The sequence below is a fragment of the Phacochoerus africanus genome, chromosome 10, assembly GCF_016906955.1.
Source record: "Phacochoerus africanus isolate WHEZ1 chromosome 10, ROS_Pafr_v1, whole genome shotgun sequence".
Classification (NCBI taxonomy): domain Eukaryota; kingdom Metazoa; phylum Chordata; class Mammalia; order Artiodactyla; family Suidae; genus Phacochoerus; species Phacochoerus africanus.
Window position 1 is genome coordinate 84,033,432 of NC_062553.1, and position 19,345 is coordinate 84,052,776.

At 38.9% G+C, this 19,345-nt stretch overlaps 1 protein-coding gene across 2 annotated transcripts in view; it reads left to right on the forward strand.

Annotated features, from left to right (window-relative positions):
• The window catches only part of GYPA (glycophorin A (MNS blood group)), a 29,668-nt gene extending 20,056 nt beyond the window's left edge, over positions 1-9,612 (forward strand). For both annotated transcript variants that reach the window (XM_047799661.1, XM_047799662.1), the window contains 3 exons: positions 1,632-1,717; positions 3,449-3,572; positions 8,229-9,612. In XM_047799661.1, the coding sequence (XP_047655617.1) occupies positions 1,632-1,717; positions 3,449-3,572; positions 8,229-8,236 (218 nt within the window). In that variant the 3' untranslated portion in view covers positions 8,237-9,612. The remainder of the gene's footprint in view (positions 1-1,631; positions 1,718-3,448; positions 3,573-8,228) is intronic.
• Positions 9,613-19,345: the final 9,733 nt, after the last annotated feature.

The following is a 19,345-nucleotide window of genomic DNA, read 5'->3' on the forward strand; positions in this document are numbered from 1 at the left end:
GGTGTACCCCACAGTGATTCACAATTTTTAAGTTACGCTCCATTTATAATTATTGTAAAATATTGGTCATATCCTTCATGTTGTGCAGTAGATCCTCATAGCTTATCCTATGTGATAGTTTGTGCCTCTTACTCCCCTTCCCCTCAACACTCCCCACTGATAATCAATCGTTTATTTTAGAACCAGAAGAGTATAGGTTATTGACTTTAATCTCACAGAATTGTACAGGTAAACAAAATATGTTCTTTTACAAATTAAAATAGGCACTTCTAGTTTCCTTCAACGTTTGGGAAACATAACTTGATCCTCACTTTTCTTAAGTTAGATATGTTTCAGCTTTTTAACCCACCAAGGGTACTTGAAAAAAGTATAAGAGTTTATAAAACCATTGAACTTCTCCCTTTCCTACTGTAAAGAAAAATGAAGAACTTAAAAGCACCTAATTAATTGGCACCATGTCAAGAATAAGTATGAGCCATTTGTGTCTCAACCCTGATTCTTTTTTGGTCCTATGCTACCACTTGGGGCTATTTTTCCAACCCTCTCCATCTGGGAACTGTTGCTTCCCTGCTTTGGTGCTGCTGTAACTCTCACTCTGGTTCATGTATGTGTTTCTTTACTCTTCTGTGTTTCTAAGCCTCCCTTCACACTGTGTCTGTCCTTCACAACAGAAAGGACATTTATTTTTTTTTATCAATAATATAAATAAGGCTTTTAAATACAAATTAGCCCAATAAATATACTCTTTTCCCTGTAGGTCTTGCCTTCAGCTCTGTTTACTTCATTTGGAAGCAAAGATGCTATGAATAAGTGAGAGTGCCTTGAATTTAAATTGTTTCACTCTTAACATGTAAAAGTTCGAAAAAGAGTTTTAATGATCTTATTATAGACTACGCATAAGGATAATGGAGAGGGAACAGAGCCTTCAAATATAGGTGATCTGGATAGGTCACAGTCTACTTCTAACTAGTTATCTTACCTGGTATAAGTAACTCAAACTCATTTGTCTTCTTTTCCTCATTTATAAACTGCTTATACCAGTTTCCTTGCAAATTTCAGATTCTATGATCGGTCCAATATTCTTTTAACATATCAAGGCACTGTGTTCATATGGGATAAAGAACCATAAGGAGCCTATGGTTTTTTTCCCGTTTGGGGGTAGAAGGTCCACATATAGCTCTTGTCCACAGTTACACCTGTGAGACCATGTAAAGAACACTGGACTTAGGAGTTCCCTTGTGGTGCTGTGGGTTAAGGATTTGGCATTGTCATTTCAGCAGTTGAGTCATTGCTGTGGCGTGGGTTCAGTCCCTGGCCAGGGAACTTCCATATGCCACCGATACGACCAAAAAACAAAAACACTGGACTTGGAGTTGAAACCTATGGGTCTTGGTTCTGTCATTAGTTGTGTGACCTTGGACAAAAGATTTTACCAAAGTCCCAGTTCCCACAAGGTTACTGTGAAGAATCTAATTTTTGAAAGGATAACAATATCTGTAAAAGTTTATTAGTGTACTTTCTGTAAAAAAGCAAAGGGACATTACCCTGATTTTCCCTGCTTTATTTTTCAATTGCTACGTGGTCATTTACTTCACACTTTTGTAATTTGATGCTTTCTTTTTCTCCCATAGAAATAACAGGCATTATTTTTGCGGTGATGGCTGGCATCCTTCTAATTATCTTCTTAATTGCTTATCTTATTGGCCGAATGATAAAGGTGAGGATTCAGTGTTTAATTTTGCTGTAAGTGCTGGTGTGAATAGCTCTAGGAGAGTTTATTCCCCTGGGTTCAACTAGACTCATAAAATGCCATCTTTATCTATGCACACACAGAAGTCACTGAGTTACTCTAGTAGATTTTTTTTTTTTGCATTTGCCATATAAAGAAATTCCAAATATAAATCTATCCCCATTTTCCAATGAAAGAGCCTCCAAAGTTTTGTCTCACTTGATCTAAGATATTTTGAAAGATATGGATGAATTAGTTGAATTTCTAATTATAGTATCTAGTTTAATATGTGTATGAAAAACATTTAAAGTAACATGACATATTTATACATTTAAAATGTTTTGCTTTTTTTCATTCTCATATTTCCTGAGGCAGATGTTTTTAAACCCCACCTGTGAATTTTCCTGGATGAGTGATTTTTTTTCATCACGAAAGCTAATTTTAAGTCTGTATGACACAACATTCCAAAGCACATAGCCTTTACTATAACCTTTTATGTAAGACAGTTCAGACACATTTGTGCATGTGTTTATTTATTTATTTACTTATTTAGTCTTTTTGCCTTTTCCTGAGCCGCTCCCACGGCATATGGAGGTTCCCAGCCTAGGGGTCTAATCGAAGCTGTAGCCACCAGCCTACCCCAGAGCCACAGCAACGTGGGATCCGAGCCATGTCTGCGACCCACACCACAGCTCACGGCAAGGCTGGATCCCCAACCCACTGAGCAAGGGCAGGGATCGAACCCACAACCTCATGGTTCCCAGTCGGATTCGTTAACCACTGCAGCACGACGGGAACTCCATGTGCGTGTGTTTAAGATGTTAGCAACTGGAACTGTAATCACAGATCCTTAAGTGCCTAGTCACAAAAGAATGGTGCAGTTATGTTCTCATTTGCCCTCTGTTCTTGATCTGTCTTTATGACCTTCCTACCATAGCCACTGTATATATTCTCTTTAAAAAGCTTGTTTAGAGGGAGAGCAATACTGCAATGGCAGGGCGGTAACAAGATTGATAGTAAATCTACATAAATTTCCTTTGTCCTTTCCTTTTTTAACTATTTCTATGAAGTGACTTTTATAATCATCCGAACCTGTGGTTGACTAACATTACTCCATGTACATGGATCTTCTAGAAATAATACTTCCGTAGGAAAAGTAAAGTAATTAAGAATATCTGCTTTATTAGGAGAGATTTTTGTAAGGACTCAAACGGAAGATGATGGGTCTGCAGGTTAAATGCTGGGTAGAAAGTCATCTCCATGTGCTTGGGCATATATGCCAGACTTAGTTGTCTTCTCTTTTGGTCGATCTGAAAAAAAAATCTCAAAATGCCGATGATATCCTTAGTTGGCAAAATTCAGAGAAAATCTTCAATATGGAAGAAGAGTTGTGTCCAATATGGCTAAGAGAACTTGTCTCTTTTTTAAAAATTAAAAAAAAATTTTCCATTTCAGCTTTTCATTACAGTGGGGAAATATGATTTCCAGATTTGGGGTAATCATTCCCCTCGGAAATCGCAAATACTCATTTAAATCAAAGTTTGTAAATATCTATGAAATAGGCGACTTATCCCACCAAAGAACTCCACAAAGTGAATTTTCATCAGAAGAAAACAGACTTTAGCCAAAAAAAAATTTTTTAATCTGAAGGGTTTTTCTTTATTGTGTCAAAGTTTAGAAAACTGTGGCATTAACATTTTTTCTGGTTTTTATTCGTAGAAACCTTTGCCCGTGGCAAAACCTCAAGACTCACCTGACATTAGCCCACAAGACACAGCAGATCCTTCTGAACCACAAGACACAGAGGATCCTCCTTTAACTTCTGTAGAAATAGAAAAGCCAGGTTGGTGATAATATTTTTATTGCCATCTGCCTTTTTAGATGGGAGATAAAGTAATGACTGACTTCTGCTTTGGGAAGTGAGCTCAGTTAGGATTCATTTATAATCTACTGCATCGATGTCTTCTTTGTAAGATTTTTTTTAAATGTGAATGTTTATCTGCAGCATAATGAAATTCTAGGCATAAACTATCTTTTAAAAAAAAAAGTAAAACAAATACTATTATGTAAAACAAAGACAAGTTCTTGTGTGTACTTCTTATTTTCCAAACTGCAAAGTGGTGTGTAAGAGAGCCTGCAGTGGCTTTAGTTGAATAGCCCCAGATCTGGAGCCAGACCCGGATTTGAATCCATACTCCAACACACACACACACACACACACACACACACACACACACACACACACACACACATATTTTACTACTCAAATGAGTTTATCACATCTGTAGTTGTATAATAGTCATAACAATCCAATTTCACAGGATTTCCATCCCATAACCCAAGCACATCCCCTCACCCCACAATCCATACTCCAACTTATCAGCTGTGTAACACTGAGCCAGCTCTTCATATGGAGATAATGACAGCCAATGTGGAGACAGTTTAATATGGCCATAATTATGGCGTTCACTTTGTAGAATTTCACGAGGATTAAATGAACTACCACAAGTAAACCATCTAGAATTCTTGCCCGTAGTAAGTGCCTGTGCCTGATAGCTATTATAAATATTGCAGGCTGCATTCCCAAATGACCTCTGCAAAAATGGCTGGTCACTTGGTTCCATTTTCATTTCCACCCCCAGGTGCTAAGTGTCAGGTGTATTTTGTTCATCCAGATTAGTACTGACTCATAATGTTTTTCAAAAAGAGCACTCTTTGCCAACCTTAAAGAGTGAGAGATTTTTTTACATCTAAAAACATCCAGATAGAGAGCCTACTCTCTAGCACAGGGATTTATACTCAATATTCTTTAATAACTTATAAGGGAAAAGAATCTGAAAAAGAATAGAAATATATGTATAACTGAATCACTATACTGTACACCTGAAGCCAACACAGCATTATAAATCAACTATATGTCAAAAAAATTTGCAAATCAAAAACCAAACCAAAACAAACAAAAAACCCAATCAGATATTAGTACCCTCCTGCAAAAAAAAAAAAAAAAAGGTAAACTCTAGAGTTTTGTGGCACAGCAGGTTAAGCTCTATTAAAATTTGCCTGAGGCCTATGCCCAGGTGATGTCTAGTCTAGGAGATTTCCACTAAAAACAAGACTCTGTGGAATGGGCTTTAAATGTTCAAGCAAAAGGGAATTCCTTCTGCCTTCTACAAAATTGATGGAAGTAAAAATTAGTAAAAAATCATGACAGATAAATTTCCAGATTCCAGTTTTAAACCTACACCTATCTTCAAAGGGCCTGCTAGGGTTTTCCAGGCTTTGGGATCATAAAAATAGAGTTTGAAAGATCCATCCCAGTTAACATAACCTATGTGCAGAGCTAAGCACATCATATTTTCTTGTAGGTTCTTAAAGCTTACAATGATTGTTACGTAGTTGTTTAGTCCTAGGAAGTTCATGCTCTATAGAGTAAATGGTATATCTGTAATTCTTAGGTCAAAGGATTAAAAAAAAAACAATCTGCAGATACTTAAAACAACAAAAGTTTTGAGTTATGTATAAGATTCACCTCATTTACTAAGGTTACTTTGTTATAGGACTTGCAGCTTGAACAAATATCCTTATTTATTTTACCTACATTCTGCACTGTTTCAAAAAAAAGTGTTTTGAAGGTTTTTTTATCGATTGATTTTTGCTTTTTAGGGCTGCACCCGTGGCATATGGAGGTTCCCAGGCTAGGGGTCAAATCAGAGCTGTAGCCACTGCCCTGCACCACAGCCACAGGAATGCCGGATCCAAGCCACATCTTCAACCTACACCACAGCTCACGGCAATACCGGATCCTTAACCCACTGAGTGAGGCCAGGGATAGAACCTGCATCCTCATGGATACTAGTCGGATTCATTTCCACTGCGCCACAACAGGAACTCCCTGAAGTTGTTTTTAAGATGGAGCAATTACCAGCCAAAGCCTTTTTTTTTTTTTTTTTTAATTTTATGGCTGTACCCACAGCATATGGAAGTTCCTGGGCCAGAGACCGAATCTGAGCCACAGCTGCATCCTGCGCTACAGCTGTGGCAATGCCAGCTCCTTTAACCCACTGTGCCAGGCCAGGGATTGAACCCTCACTTTCACAGTAACCCAAGACGCTGCAGTCAGATTCTTAACCCACTGTGCCACAGCAGGAACTCCCTAAAGCCTCATTATTTTAAACTTAAATTTCTATATGTTTATAACTATTGATTTATTTTGGTGACATATTTAGTGTTTTAGTGTTTTGTCTGCTTCTTTTTTTTATTCTTCATACAATCTTGAGCCTCTCTGTGGAAAAGCCCACAAAAGTTGAAAACAATATCCATCAAAGTGCATTAAAATATCCTCATTAATTTAAGTGCGACCAACATTTACCAAATGCTTACCGTGGGCTGGGCACTGCAGTGACATTAAATGTAGTAATAGGAATCTCTGTACTTTAGAAGCTGAGAGTCTTGTTGAGGCAACAGACAGACTGTAGCCATTGCAGGGACAGGTTTTAAGTTAGCAGAGGCATTAGCATCTAGAGAGGACTGGGGTCAGTAGCAAAGGCTTCCAGAGATAAAATCACCTAAGGTCAGTCTTAAAGGACAGACGGACATTTCTGGGGGAAAGTCAGTTCCAAGCAAAAGGGCAGGCTTTTATGCAAAATCGTAAAAGACAGGGAGTTCCCATCGTGGCTCAGTGGTTAACGAATCTGACTAAGAACCATGAGGTTGCAGGTTCGGTCCCTGGCCTTGCTCAATGGGTTAAGGATCCGGCATTGCCGTGAGCTGTGGTGTAGGTTGCAGACGCGGCTCGGATCCCGCGTTGCTGTGGCTCCGGTGTAGGCCGGCGGCTAAAGCGCCGATTGGACCCCTAGCCTGGGAACCTCCATATGCCGCAGGAGCGGCCCAAGAAATGGCAAAATGACCAAAAAAAAAAAAAAAGTATAAAAGACAGAGTATGGTGTACTCAAGGAGTTGGGTGCATTTCCATGTTAGCAAGATTAATGCTTCCATTCTCAAATTCATTTCTCATTCACTTCTAATACACATAAAGGCAGTGGAAAGGCAGATGAACCCGATTTGAGGCTCTTTTTAGTCCCCATATTTGTGCATATGAAGTTATTAAATATGGCTTAGTAAGTTAGCGATATTGTAACTGGAGAGAAGGTTCTTGTCTTGTCGCAGAAAGAATCTAGAGAGGAGACACAGAGGTCAAGAAATTAAGGCAAGGATTTTTTAAGCAATAGGTACGCGCTCAAGGGGTGAGGGGGTAGACTCAGGTGAGTAGCTGCCCTGAGTTTCTTTGTGACATTCAGAAACCACAGTGTCCCACCTTTCGTTGTCTGCCTCTAAGACCCTGTCACCCCCAAAATATGTGGTTTCTTGTTAGTCCAGAGCTTCCTGCTTTTCTTTGCCTGCCCAAGGACCTCCATTGTTTCCAAAATGTATGGTTTTCCTGCCCTTTGGCCCATGCCCCCTCTCTCTGTTCACATCTAGCACTCTGCCTGCTCTAACAAAATGAATTATAAAATCTGACTTCACTTCACAGGAAAATTTGAGAAACACGTCAGCGTCCTAAAAAACGCTTGAGACCTATTTTTGTAGAATACTGCTCTAAAGTAATTTACAAGTCAAAAGGCAGTGATAAATTTGAGTGATCCTGCCATCTCAACGAGAACTAAAGATGTTAGGCGATAAAGAACTAATTGCTTTAGCATCCTGGAACTCGCACATGGTTGATTATTGGTGGGAAATGAGAGTAAGTGAATCTGAGTTAGCTGCCCACAGTGGCAGCCACATGTGAGCCCCGCCAGCGCACTTCTTCTGGGGGAATTTTAGAATGCACAGTTCCTATGATTCCCCAGCAGAAGAAAATTGTGGAAAACATCTGCTTCTATAACAGAAACGTTCTTCCCATCCCTTTCCCATACTCTCCGAAAATAACATAAATCCAAACTACCAGCAAAGAAAGGTGGAACATCGGATTTGGTGTTGGTGGTGCTGGTGGGGGTGGTGGGGTGGGGGGAACCAACCTTTTCTACCACATGCTAGAATCAGAGAGGAATTTAGCAGAGTTTCTATATGGACTTGCCTTTGCTCATGTCTAAGGAAAAAAAGTTACTTCTAAAACAGACTACAGATGACGAAGCTTGTCTTAAATTCAAACACACATATATAATTCAGCTCACTTATCATTCACTGACTTCCTGCTATATTCCACCCCTACATAATTTCTCTCTTAGTTTCTCATCTCTGCAGAAACTAGGAACAGAGAAATTATGTTTATTCCTTACCAAAGTCTTTTAGGATAGATTGTCTAAGAAATTCTGTTTCACTTACACATACCTCTAATAGAGCTAATTTGAAAATAAATGTTTTTCATTTCCTAACAATTGTATTCAAGAACAACTCCATAAGAATGTAGAATGCTGAATTTATTTTATGCATTAGTATTCTGTTGTATTTAAATATAACTATGCTTTACACTACTTTTTTTCCCTTTACAATCCTTCTGCAGCATCCTGATTGATGAGAATCTGCTCACCAAACAAAGTTATGGAAGAATTCAAAGACACAAGACTTCAGTTAAGTGAAAAATAAACATCTAAATTTCAGTCAAGTGAAAAAGGAACATGTAAAAAATCCAGTATGCTTATGATGGAACATGAGGGAAGATATTATGAGGAAAAGAATGTATATATATATATATAGGTATAACTGGGTCACTTTACTGTACAGCAGAAATCGACAGGACATTGTAAATCAACTATAGTAAACAATGAAAAAATTAAATAACCAATAGATTGTGTATCTTCCAAAGTTGTCTAATATCAGGATGAAAATTTCATCATAATAAGTCCAGTGGCAAATCGTTTCTTTCATGCTTTTATTTGTGAGCCTGATTTTTGTAATCAAATGACTTGGAATTCTTATTCAAAGCCTTAGTTGGCGAGTTCTCTAAGACTGACTTACTCTCTTCTTTTGTGTTTTAATGATTGTGCTCTCAAATGAAAAGCTTGTAACAGCTAGATAAAAATCTAAATTCTCTTCTCATTCTTAACTTCTGAGTCTATTTTCACTGTTTTGAATAAATTAAGGGGAGAGCAAAATGCTAATATTTCCTTCATGGCTGAAAAGGCAAGGTATGGTCATATTAATGATGATGTTTCAGTCACACTAATCGAGCTTGTGCTTGGCAATGCCTTGCATACATACATACAAATACATATGTACATATATGCAGATAAAGCTTTGGACATAGATATAGATGTATAAAATGACACCCACATTCAACCTTTAACTCATAAATCAACACAAAGGGTTTTTTCCATTTAAAAAGTGAGATGTTACATATGTATAACTGGCTCATTTAAAATAACTCATCTGATAGTCTAGAGCATCAACTTGTTCAGGGCACAGATAGATGAATTGTGCTCCACCAGAAGAGTTATTTATGTCAGTGGGCAAAGTATCCTGAGAAAGAATCAATGACTTTTCCTTGCAAAAGAAACTTCTTAACTCTGTAAGTGCAAAAGCTGTGCAAATTTGACATGCAGGTGAATCTATTAAAAGGTTACTTTATATTCCCAATTAAATTACTTAACCTGTCCAGTCCTAGTTTCTCTTATTAATAAAATTTTGGAAATTGGTTTAAATGATCTAAAAGAAATTTCTGGACACAGGAGACTAAGGTTTTGTGACTATACAGTCATCATTCACTGGTAATAAAAGTTGAAAAGCAGTATAAAAGCAAAGTACCTTCTTGTGCTATTTCCAAGTGAATAAAAATCCATATGGCTTTTCATTGTTGTGTGATAATTAAGTTAAAAATATTACATACATATTTGAGCTTGAAAACTTCGATTTATTTTTTAATAACTTTTTGAAAATTTAAATCTTAACCTACTTGTATGTTCAGAGAGTATTCTTGTATTAAATTGATTATATAAAAATAAAGACTAAAAACATATTTCTCTTGGTATGTATTTTTTAAAAAGCGTTTTAATAGTATTATTGGGTTAAATTAATCAAATGGAGTGGAGTTCCCTCATGGCTGAGTGGGTTGAGGATCCAGTGTTGTCACTGCTGTGGCTCTGGTTACAGCTGTGGCATGGGTTCAGTCCCTGGCCCGGGAACTTCCACAGGCAGCTGGCACGGCCGAAAAGAGAAGATAATTAGTCAAAGGATGACCTAAACATCAAGGTAATTTTAAATACACCATCTTCAATAAAAACAAAACATGGAACCAAGAGAGAACATGAAACTAGTCATATCCCTAAGGTAATCACAAGTCAAAGACAGTAAGAGATCAGAGTTGACTTTCCCATCTCTACCAGAGCAAAAAAGTCCACGAAATAATTAAAACAGGAATTGCTTTAACCTCCTTGAACTTTTCCTTCACTTCTCTGTCCTTCTATTGATGAACGTTTCACATGTAAACTTAATGTTTGTGGGAAGACACGGCCTTTATTCTTCAAATGTTATAATTAAATCATCATAGGATGATAATAAAGAAGTCTCACCTATGAGGCCAACATGACCCCATGGTTCACTTGGAATTTCTCCAACTTTAGGACTGGAATGGGGGTTGGGAATGAAACATTAGAAAATGTTATTCTTCAGGCCTGGGGGGTTGCTTGTATAGGTGTGAGCAAAGGATCTACACACACGAGGGGGAAAATGAACGGAGAAGGGGAAGAGATGCTTGATGGTAGAACGTGGGGAGGAGAGGACTGACATGGTGAAAGGGGTATTGCAGTGATATCTGGAATAGTAACTGAGGAAGAGCCTTCCGATTTATTCTAAGCATTTGTCCTATTGAATGTTGCAAATTTCACAGAAGCAACTCCTAAGAGCCAGTGTCATTTAAACAAAAATCAGTACATCATTCCACCTGATATCATGCAGAAGCCTCTTATTATGCCCATCCAGTTCTAATGCGTTTGTGCCCTCGGCTGTGTTCAGCTGGAATATGTCCCCTGGCAACTGATAAACAACTTTCAGGCTCTAGCTTTAAACAATCCTGTTGCTTGTAACTATGATCTGAGTTCCATTTCCTGCTTCACTGTGATTCATTAAGAGCAGGGAATTTCATTCATTTTTGTAATTCCTGTGAGGCTTCACAAAACTTGCTTCTTATTTCATGAAGCTTTTCTTAATATGTAAAATGCCATCACACATAGTTGATATAAAGGTTTCACACAGCGTGATGTGGAAAGAATCAGTCTTGGAGCTCGAGTCTGAACCCTTGCTTATTTATCCACATAATTTCTATTTCCCTCTCTGTAACGTGAGGATGAGAATAACTACCTTTCAAAAGTATCTTGATTTGTTTTCAAAATGACGTATACAAATGGCCAATATCAAGGGGGTGTTTGCATCCTCTGAAACTTACTGAGGTCTGACTCTCACTTGGGAAACCTAAACGACAGATGTCGCAGTCCAGCCAGGAGATGTGGTAACAAACATGCCTAAGGTTGGGAGGGTCGGTGGGAAAAAGCCTTTCCTGTGGGCTTTATATGGGCTATGAGGGTTTGATGTTGGGCATATCAGAGATGACTTCCTAGAGAAGGAAATAGCTTTTAATAGAAAGTAAAAATGCTGGAGTTCTCATTGTGGCTCAGCAGGTTAAGAACTGGACTAGTATCCATGAGGACATAGGTTCGATCCCTGGCTTCAGTGGGTTAAGGAGCTGGTGTTGCCACAAGCTGCAGTATAGGTCACAGCTTTGGCTCAGATCTGGCATTGCTGTGGTTGTGGTGTAGGGCAGTAACTGCAGCTCTGATTGGACCCCTAGCCTGGGAACTTCCATGAGCCATAGATGCGGCTGTAAAAGTTAAAAAAAAAAAAAAAATTAAAGGAAAAAAAAAGTAAAAGTGCTTCCAGACACCTAAGGACTGAAGAAAATCCAGGCAACCGAGACAGGATTTCCAGAAGCCGAGAGGATAGTAGGTGAGAGGTCCCCAGTGATGGAAAGATTTTTTTTTTCCTTGTCTTTTTAGAGCTGCACCCAAGGCATATGGAGGTTCCCAGGGTAGGGGTTGAAGCGGAGTTGTAGCCACCGGCCTACCACAGAGCCACAGCAATGCCAGATCCAAGCTGCGTCTTCGACCTACACCACAGCTCATGGCAACACTGGATCCTTAACCCACTGAGCGAGGCCAGGGATCAAACCTGCGTTCTCATGGATCCTAATCAGATTCGTTTCTGCTGAGCCAAGACAGGAACTCCAGTGATGGGAAGATTTTGCAGAACCCACAGAAGCACCCAAGAGAGAAAGATTCCAGTGGAAATCTCTGCCGGGAGTGGGGTTCCGGGCCACTGTGCAGATATTGGTCTAGTCAGGACTTGCCTACTCCCTTACGTCATTTTTCCCTTCCTGTTGTTCCAGAGCGAGAGGGGGCAGATGCTTTGGGGAGCAAGATGGAGAAAAAGGAGTGAAAGATTTAGGTGGGGTGGGGGAAGGCATAAAAACAACAATTTAAAATCAGAATGGAAATTTTGATTATGGCATTGGTAAAGATAATTTTTAAATTTTTGTAATTTGTTGTACAAGTTTTACAGTTATTTACAGTTATTACAAAGTATTGGCTGTATTCCTCATGTACAATCCATTCTTGCAGTCTGTCTCACACCCAATTGTTAGTATCTCCCCTTTCCTACCTTTATATTGCCTCTCCCCCTTCCCTCTCCCCACTGGGAGCCACTAGTTCCTTCTCTATATCTGTGAGTCTGCTTCTTTTTGTTATATTAACTAACTTGTATTTTTTAGATTCCACATGTTATATGATATCATACAGTATATATATGTATGATAATACATATATGCCTTCAAAGTCCATCCATGTTGCTGGAAATGGCAAAATTTCATTCTTTTTTATGGCTGAGTAGTATTCCATCATATGTCCATATGTATATGTGTACATATATATATATGTACACACATATCACATCTTTTTTTAATCCCGTCATCTGGATTGATGGACACTTAGGTTGCTTCCTTATCTTAGCTATTGTAAGCAATGCTGCTATGAATGCTGAGGTGCATGTATCTTCTCAAGTTAGTGGTTTGCTTGTTTGTTTGTTTGTTTGATATATACCAAGGAGTGGAATTAAGGGGTTGTACGTGGCAGATATTTTAATTACTAACTGGAGGACTATTTGTAGTACTTAAAAGTGAGCAGAAGAGTAATGGAGTCTATCCAGGTTTTGACAGAGGAACAAAGGAAGAACCAGTCCATAGAACACATTTTGCAGGACACAGGAGACATAACTAAATTTGTTTTTAATTGTATCCTGTGAGTCTTATTCATTCAATATAATCATTATACTGCCAGAATTATTAGTATAGCAAAACCATTTGTCAGTGGAAAAAAAAAACAGATTAGGGATAATGAAAAGAAAGCTTATACATTGTCAGTGTATCTCTGTAAATTAACTTAGAAACAGCAGAAAAATGTATGGCCAAATTTACAAATTTGCCCCTATATTTTGGCTCAGTATTTCCATTTTGAAGAATTTACTCCAATAAAAAACAAGAGTAGTTTGTAATTTATCTTCTAATTCATCTTGTACATTCATAGCAGTAGCTAATAACAAAATGAAAAAAGAAAATAGCTCGTGTCCATCTGTCTCTACATTAGTCATAAATTACTTGTTAGTATATTAACAAAATAGACTGTTATATAGTCATGAAAAATTACAAGTATGGTGACCCTGTTTCCAAGTGGAAATGTGTGTATAAATTACTTTTAAATGAAAAGATGGGAAACATAGCATGTTTACTCTGAACTAAACAGAAGTACAGGTGCATAAGTTAATAAGTTCAGGAAAAAAAATGGGCAGCAATATTCAATAGTTTCTTTCTACCTGTTACTGTTTATGAACCAGTACCACCAATTCAAAGTGAAATGGGGAGTTCCCATTGTGGCACAATGGAAATGAATCTGACTAGGAATCATGAGGTTGTGGGTTCGATCCCCGGCCTTGCTCAGTGGGTTAAGGATCCAGCCTTGTGGTTAGCTGTGGTGTAGTTTGCAGATGCAGCTCGGATCTGGCATTGCTGTGGCTGTGGCGTAGCTCTGATTATTCAACCTCTAGCCTGGGAACCTCCACATGCCACAGGTGCGACCCTAAAAAGAAAATAAAAGTGAAATGGTAGCATTGCAGGTTTCTGCTAAACACCTCTAAGCTAGAGCTCTACTTCAAACTGAACACCAGCGATATTTTGGTATATCATTATCCATATCCCCTAAAACATGTTTTTTGGGTGTGATCGAAATGTGCTATGACTCTGCAAAAAGAGTCCTGGAAAGTTGACAAAGAAATGTCTCAGAGAAAGGGTGGAACAGAAAGATTCCTGTTTTCTAACTCAGCAATAGAATAACTTAGTCTGTACACCTTAGGAGGAATGTGGTCTTATTTTTTTTTAATGCAATGTAGCACTAATTTTTTTTCATATTAAGACATGTATCAGTTTGTTGTAATGTTAGGAGCAGGTATGTATATGATCGTCCACCAGCTCAAAAAATTTTACATCATGCAAATCCTGGTTGAAAAGAATCAGGCTCCGTTTCCCTCTTAACCCAAGGAAATAACAGCAGTTTCATCCCAGCAACAGAAGGCCGAACATTGTGATCCGTCTCCCCTGTGGGAACATGTCTGCTCCAGAACAGTGTTTACTTCTAGATACTTCATGGCCACTGCACTTGGTACTGACCATGGTTTCCACAGAGGCTTGTAAAGAAAACCCAAAAGGAAAGCAAATGAAGCCCTTGTCTCTCTCACTGGGACCCTTTGAGCAAAAGGTGTAGCAGTTTGTGTCCCCCATGTCTCCTGACATGTAATACTTGTTGTTCATGTCTTAAGCTAAACACAATCCCTAAGAAATGATAACCGTGCTACATTTAAAAAAAGAAACAAACTTTTAATAAATTGCTGTGATCTGCTTACCTTGAGATTGTCACAAAACTCCCAATATATTGAATTTACAAGTTCCCAGGGTTTTTCCTTTATTCTTGTTTAACTTTATTTCTTCTTCTTCTTCTTTTTTTTTTTTTTTTTTTTTTAGGAATGTACCTGCAGCATATGGAAATTCCCAGGCTAGGGGTCGAATCAGAGCTACTGCTGCAGGCCTACACCACAGCCACAGCAATGCAGGATCTGATCCACGTCTTCAACCTACATACACCACAGCTCTTGGCCAGATCCTTAGCTCACTGAGCGAGGCCAGGGATTGAACCCTCATCCTAAAGGATACCAGTCGGATTCGTTTCCACTGCGCCACAATGGGAACTCCATTCTTGTTTAGTATAGCTTAGAGCAGGAGCCTCTGGCATCCCGTGATTTGTCTACACTTCTCTTCCTTCCAGGGGACATAAGAGTCTCAAGGCAATGACAGAGCATCTTCATATCCTAGCTCCCTCACTGTGTCTGGGCTAGAGCCCCCCAAAAGGGTACAGTATTACCCAGACGACTGGTAACTCTTCTTGAAATCACAGCTAGGACAGATCAGGGGTCTAGGAGTTCATGCATTTCTTTCTCAAATATTCTATATGTGGATAAGGAATTTAAAATAGCATTATGTTTCCCTGTAGTTTAAAAACTTTTCTTAAAGCAAAATGATCAATATTTTTTCATATTCTTTTCCATTACAGTCTTTTACAAGATATTGAATAGAGTTCCCTGCACTATACAGTAGGACTTTGTTGTTTATTTTATATATAGTGGTTTGTATTTGCTAATCACAACCTCCTAATTTATCCCTCCCCCATTTCCCTTTTGATAACCATAAGCTTGTTTCTATGTCTGTGGGTCTGTTTCTATTTTGTGAATAATTTCATTTGTATCATATTTTAAATTCCACATATACGTAATAGCATATATTTGTGTTTGTCTGCCTCACTTCAAAAAGTGATCAATATTGATTAATAAAAATGGCTTTTCCCACCATTCCTCAAGGTAAATGAACTTGAATCCTAACTCTTCTGTCTGGTTTCTGACCACGTGGATAGCCCTCTTCCTGTGTGACTGGTACTTCTCTGTATCCTTAGATCCTGATATCTTGGCAATTCCTAAGCTACCTAGCCTGTGTGCTGCCACCCATTGGGGTTTTTGAGTATTATTGTATTGTCACTGCTTGAGATTACTGCTACTTTATCTCATCCCCTTGATTGTATGTGTTATTAATTCGGGCAGCTTAAGATCCAACCTACAATGATGCTAACAGGTTTTCTGGACCAGACTGGCAGATGCAACAAGAGGTATCTTCCCTCACATGCCATTAGCCATACTTAGCTCCATGATCACAACTAAATGTTATGGAGGCAAAGGCATGCTGTTTTAGCCACTATGTCCAGTAATGCATTATCTAATAGCAGTGATAACTGGCATCCTTCTTGCTCCTTTTCTTAAAGTAAATAAGTCAGAACTAAAGTTTCTTCACTAAGAATACTGTTCTCTGTAAGTTTTTAGTCTATAATCATTATTGTTTTAGAAATCTCTTCTCTAGTTGTTCAGGGATTTTTTTTTTTCACATATAACACTATCAAGTGATTTTTTTTTTCCGCAGCTCTTGAAAATTTAAGTTTAAATCTTCCTTTGTCTTGTAACTATAATTTGAACCCAAATGTACCTGACTTCAAGCCCAGGTTTCTTCCACTACAAGCATCTGCCAACTACTAATGAGACGCTTCTGTGCAACATAGAAACAAGATGATGAATAGGCATGATTATAATAAAAGAGGAAATGTGATGCTCATCTCTAGTGAAGTACCACAGGTGTTCTGGGAACCGAGATGGGGGAGGGAGATCATGGTCACTTGTGGACTTTCAAGAAAGACTGAAAGGGTCAGAGATGAGAGGTAGACATCAGCGCAGGAAACTATGAGTCATATACAAGAAACGACTAAGTTAAAACATATGGGGCATGAAGAGTAGGAGTCTTACAATATACAGAGGATGACAGGAGAAGGGGTGAGAGCACAGACTTCTCAGTGACCTCCAGGAAGCACAGTGGATCCTGCTCAGAACACTAGGTCAGAATTCTCCCAGGGACCCCAGGAGACCCACGTGCCCCTGAAAGAAAGTTACAACCACAGGATCTCGGTTTACCATGTGTGGTACTCCCTGCACCCTCCCACACACCAGACACACCGTGACCACCGTACTGGGGAGTAGGGGCGAGGAATGTCTGAGGCTTCTTCTCTCTTGTCCTAAAAGACGGGGGATGGCAGACCCTAGCCACAAGCCCATGTCTTCCCTTGACAAACAGAGGACTGTCACAAATCTGTGTTGCTCAGGATAGGCTTTTGAATGAATACAGACTATGACCTCCCAAAGTTGCCACCTCAAATATATAAAATATAGAATAATTTAGAAATATCAGGACATTACCTAACAATCACACTATGCTATAGTCTTAGGTTTTGTGACAAGGAATTGTATTTGTTGTATGTTTGAAAGACCACAGCAGAGTTACCTGGTGGCCCAGCAGTTAAGGATCCAGTATTGTCACTGCTATGGAGCAGGTTTGATCCTTGGCCCAGCAACTTCCGTATGCCATAGCCAAAGAGAAAAAGGCCGAAAAGACTACTGAAGAATTCATTGGTGTGTGTTGGTCTGTCCAACTAGGTAAGGTATCATAACTAATTTTACTTTTCTCCTTTTCACATTTTTCTAGCTTCTAAATTTTCTATAGTAAGCCTTGTTACATTTTTATGGAGTTCCTCTCGTGCCTCAGCGGAAACGAACCTGACTAGTATTCATGAGGATGCGATTCAATCCCTGGCCTCACTCAGTGGGTTAAGGATCTGGCGCTGCCAGGAGCTGTGGTGTAGGTTGCAGATGCAGCTTGGATCTGGCATTGCTGTGGCTGCGGTGTAGGCCAGCAGCTGCAGCTCCGATTTGACCCCTAGCCTGGGAACTTCCATATGCCGCAGGTGCAGCCCTAAAAAAAAAAATTTGTTTTAATTAAAAAAAAAAGGGAGTTCCCGTCGCGGCGCAGTGGTGAACGAATCCGACTAGGAACCATAAGGTTGCGGGTTCAGTCCCTGCCCTTGCTCAATGGGTTAAGGATCCGGTGTTGCTGTGAGCTGTGGTGTAGGTCGCAGACACAGCTCAGATCCCGCGTTGCTGTGGCTCTGGTGTAGGCCGGCAGCTACAGCTCCGATTCGACCCCTAGCCTGGGAACCTCCATATGCCCCAGGAGTGGCCCAAGAAATGACAAAAAAAAAAAGACCAAAAAAAAAAAAGCCTTATTGTATTTTTAAAGAAAAAAGTACAATAAAAGCCATTAACTTTATCAAAGTTAAAAAAAAAAAAAACAACCATTTCTCTAAAGGAGAGACTGCATTAATCTACATGGGAGTTTTACTTGTAATAAAAGTAATGATAAAAACAGTCATCCCAAGTAGATGAGTTCTTTGACTCTATTGCATTTCTAACATATTTCAGAGACTGTTCAGTTGTGCTTACTAAGAACCGTGCATGTCAGTTCAAATTAGAGATAAGAACTTCATTGCCGCTTTGGGAATCCAAAAATGTTCTTCAGTACAGATGGGTCTGGAAGATGATGAACCTGTGTTGAGTGGTTCCTATTTTTTTGAGCTTGGCCTTGAACTTATCTACCCCATAGAGGCATGCTTAGCATTGATCTCACACTCAGGTCGATCATTTTGCAATAAAGAATATACAATTTCTCAAACTCCCCCTTTTCCAAGTTTTATAACTAGAGTTCAACCTGAGTTCACATTATCAGTTGTTGAACATCATTCGATGGAGCTTATTAACTGGGATTGTTGCCTCAGTATGGGACTCTTCCAAATGGTTTTGCCAAATGTTAGCAGTGGATCATATATTAGAATATGTTATTTCAGCCTCTACTGAAGTTACTCATAGGATGTCCTTGACCCATCTCATGGCTCTTCTCTCTCATGGGTGGTATTATTTGTAAAAAGATGTACTCTGAGGAAAATTAATAAAATAATTTTTAGACCTTTATTTCAACTGGGGTTGAGTAATTATTTCAAATATTGCCAACCATATGAAAGTTATTTCCATCCTCAGCTGGAAGATATTATATTTTAATCAAAAGCAATCAGTTTAATGTAAGTCTTACTTAACCTGAATCAATTAAGTTCTTTCTAGGCCCATTAAAGCATAAAAGTGCTGAATATTTTAATTTCCTCAGGTCAAAGAACCCCCATCCTTGGGTATTTTTTAGAAATTAAGAGGGGCACTGAAGAGTGTCCAACATCCCTTATTCTTACTAAAAAGAAAAAGTAAAGTTATCTGTATCAGCCCCACGTTTTGTCTTCCAGCTTCTATTTGTATTTCTTACACTCTCTCCATCACAAAGCAGTGAGAGTAATTTTTCTAAAACATAAGTTATATCATGTACTTCCCCTATGTAAGATCTCCAGTGGCTTTCCCATTGCCCAGAGTAATCCCCTCATCCTTAGCATGCTCTTCAAGGATCTGACCTGTCTACATACCCAGACTTCTGTCCCCTATTCACCACCCTCTCCTTGTTCACAGGGCTCCAGCCAAACCCTTTTCCTGAAACTGCAACATATTTCACTTACTCCTTTGTCAGGAACTTTATTCCATTTTTTTCTTCCCTTTTTGTCTAGTCCT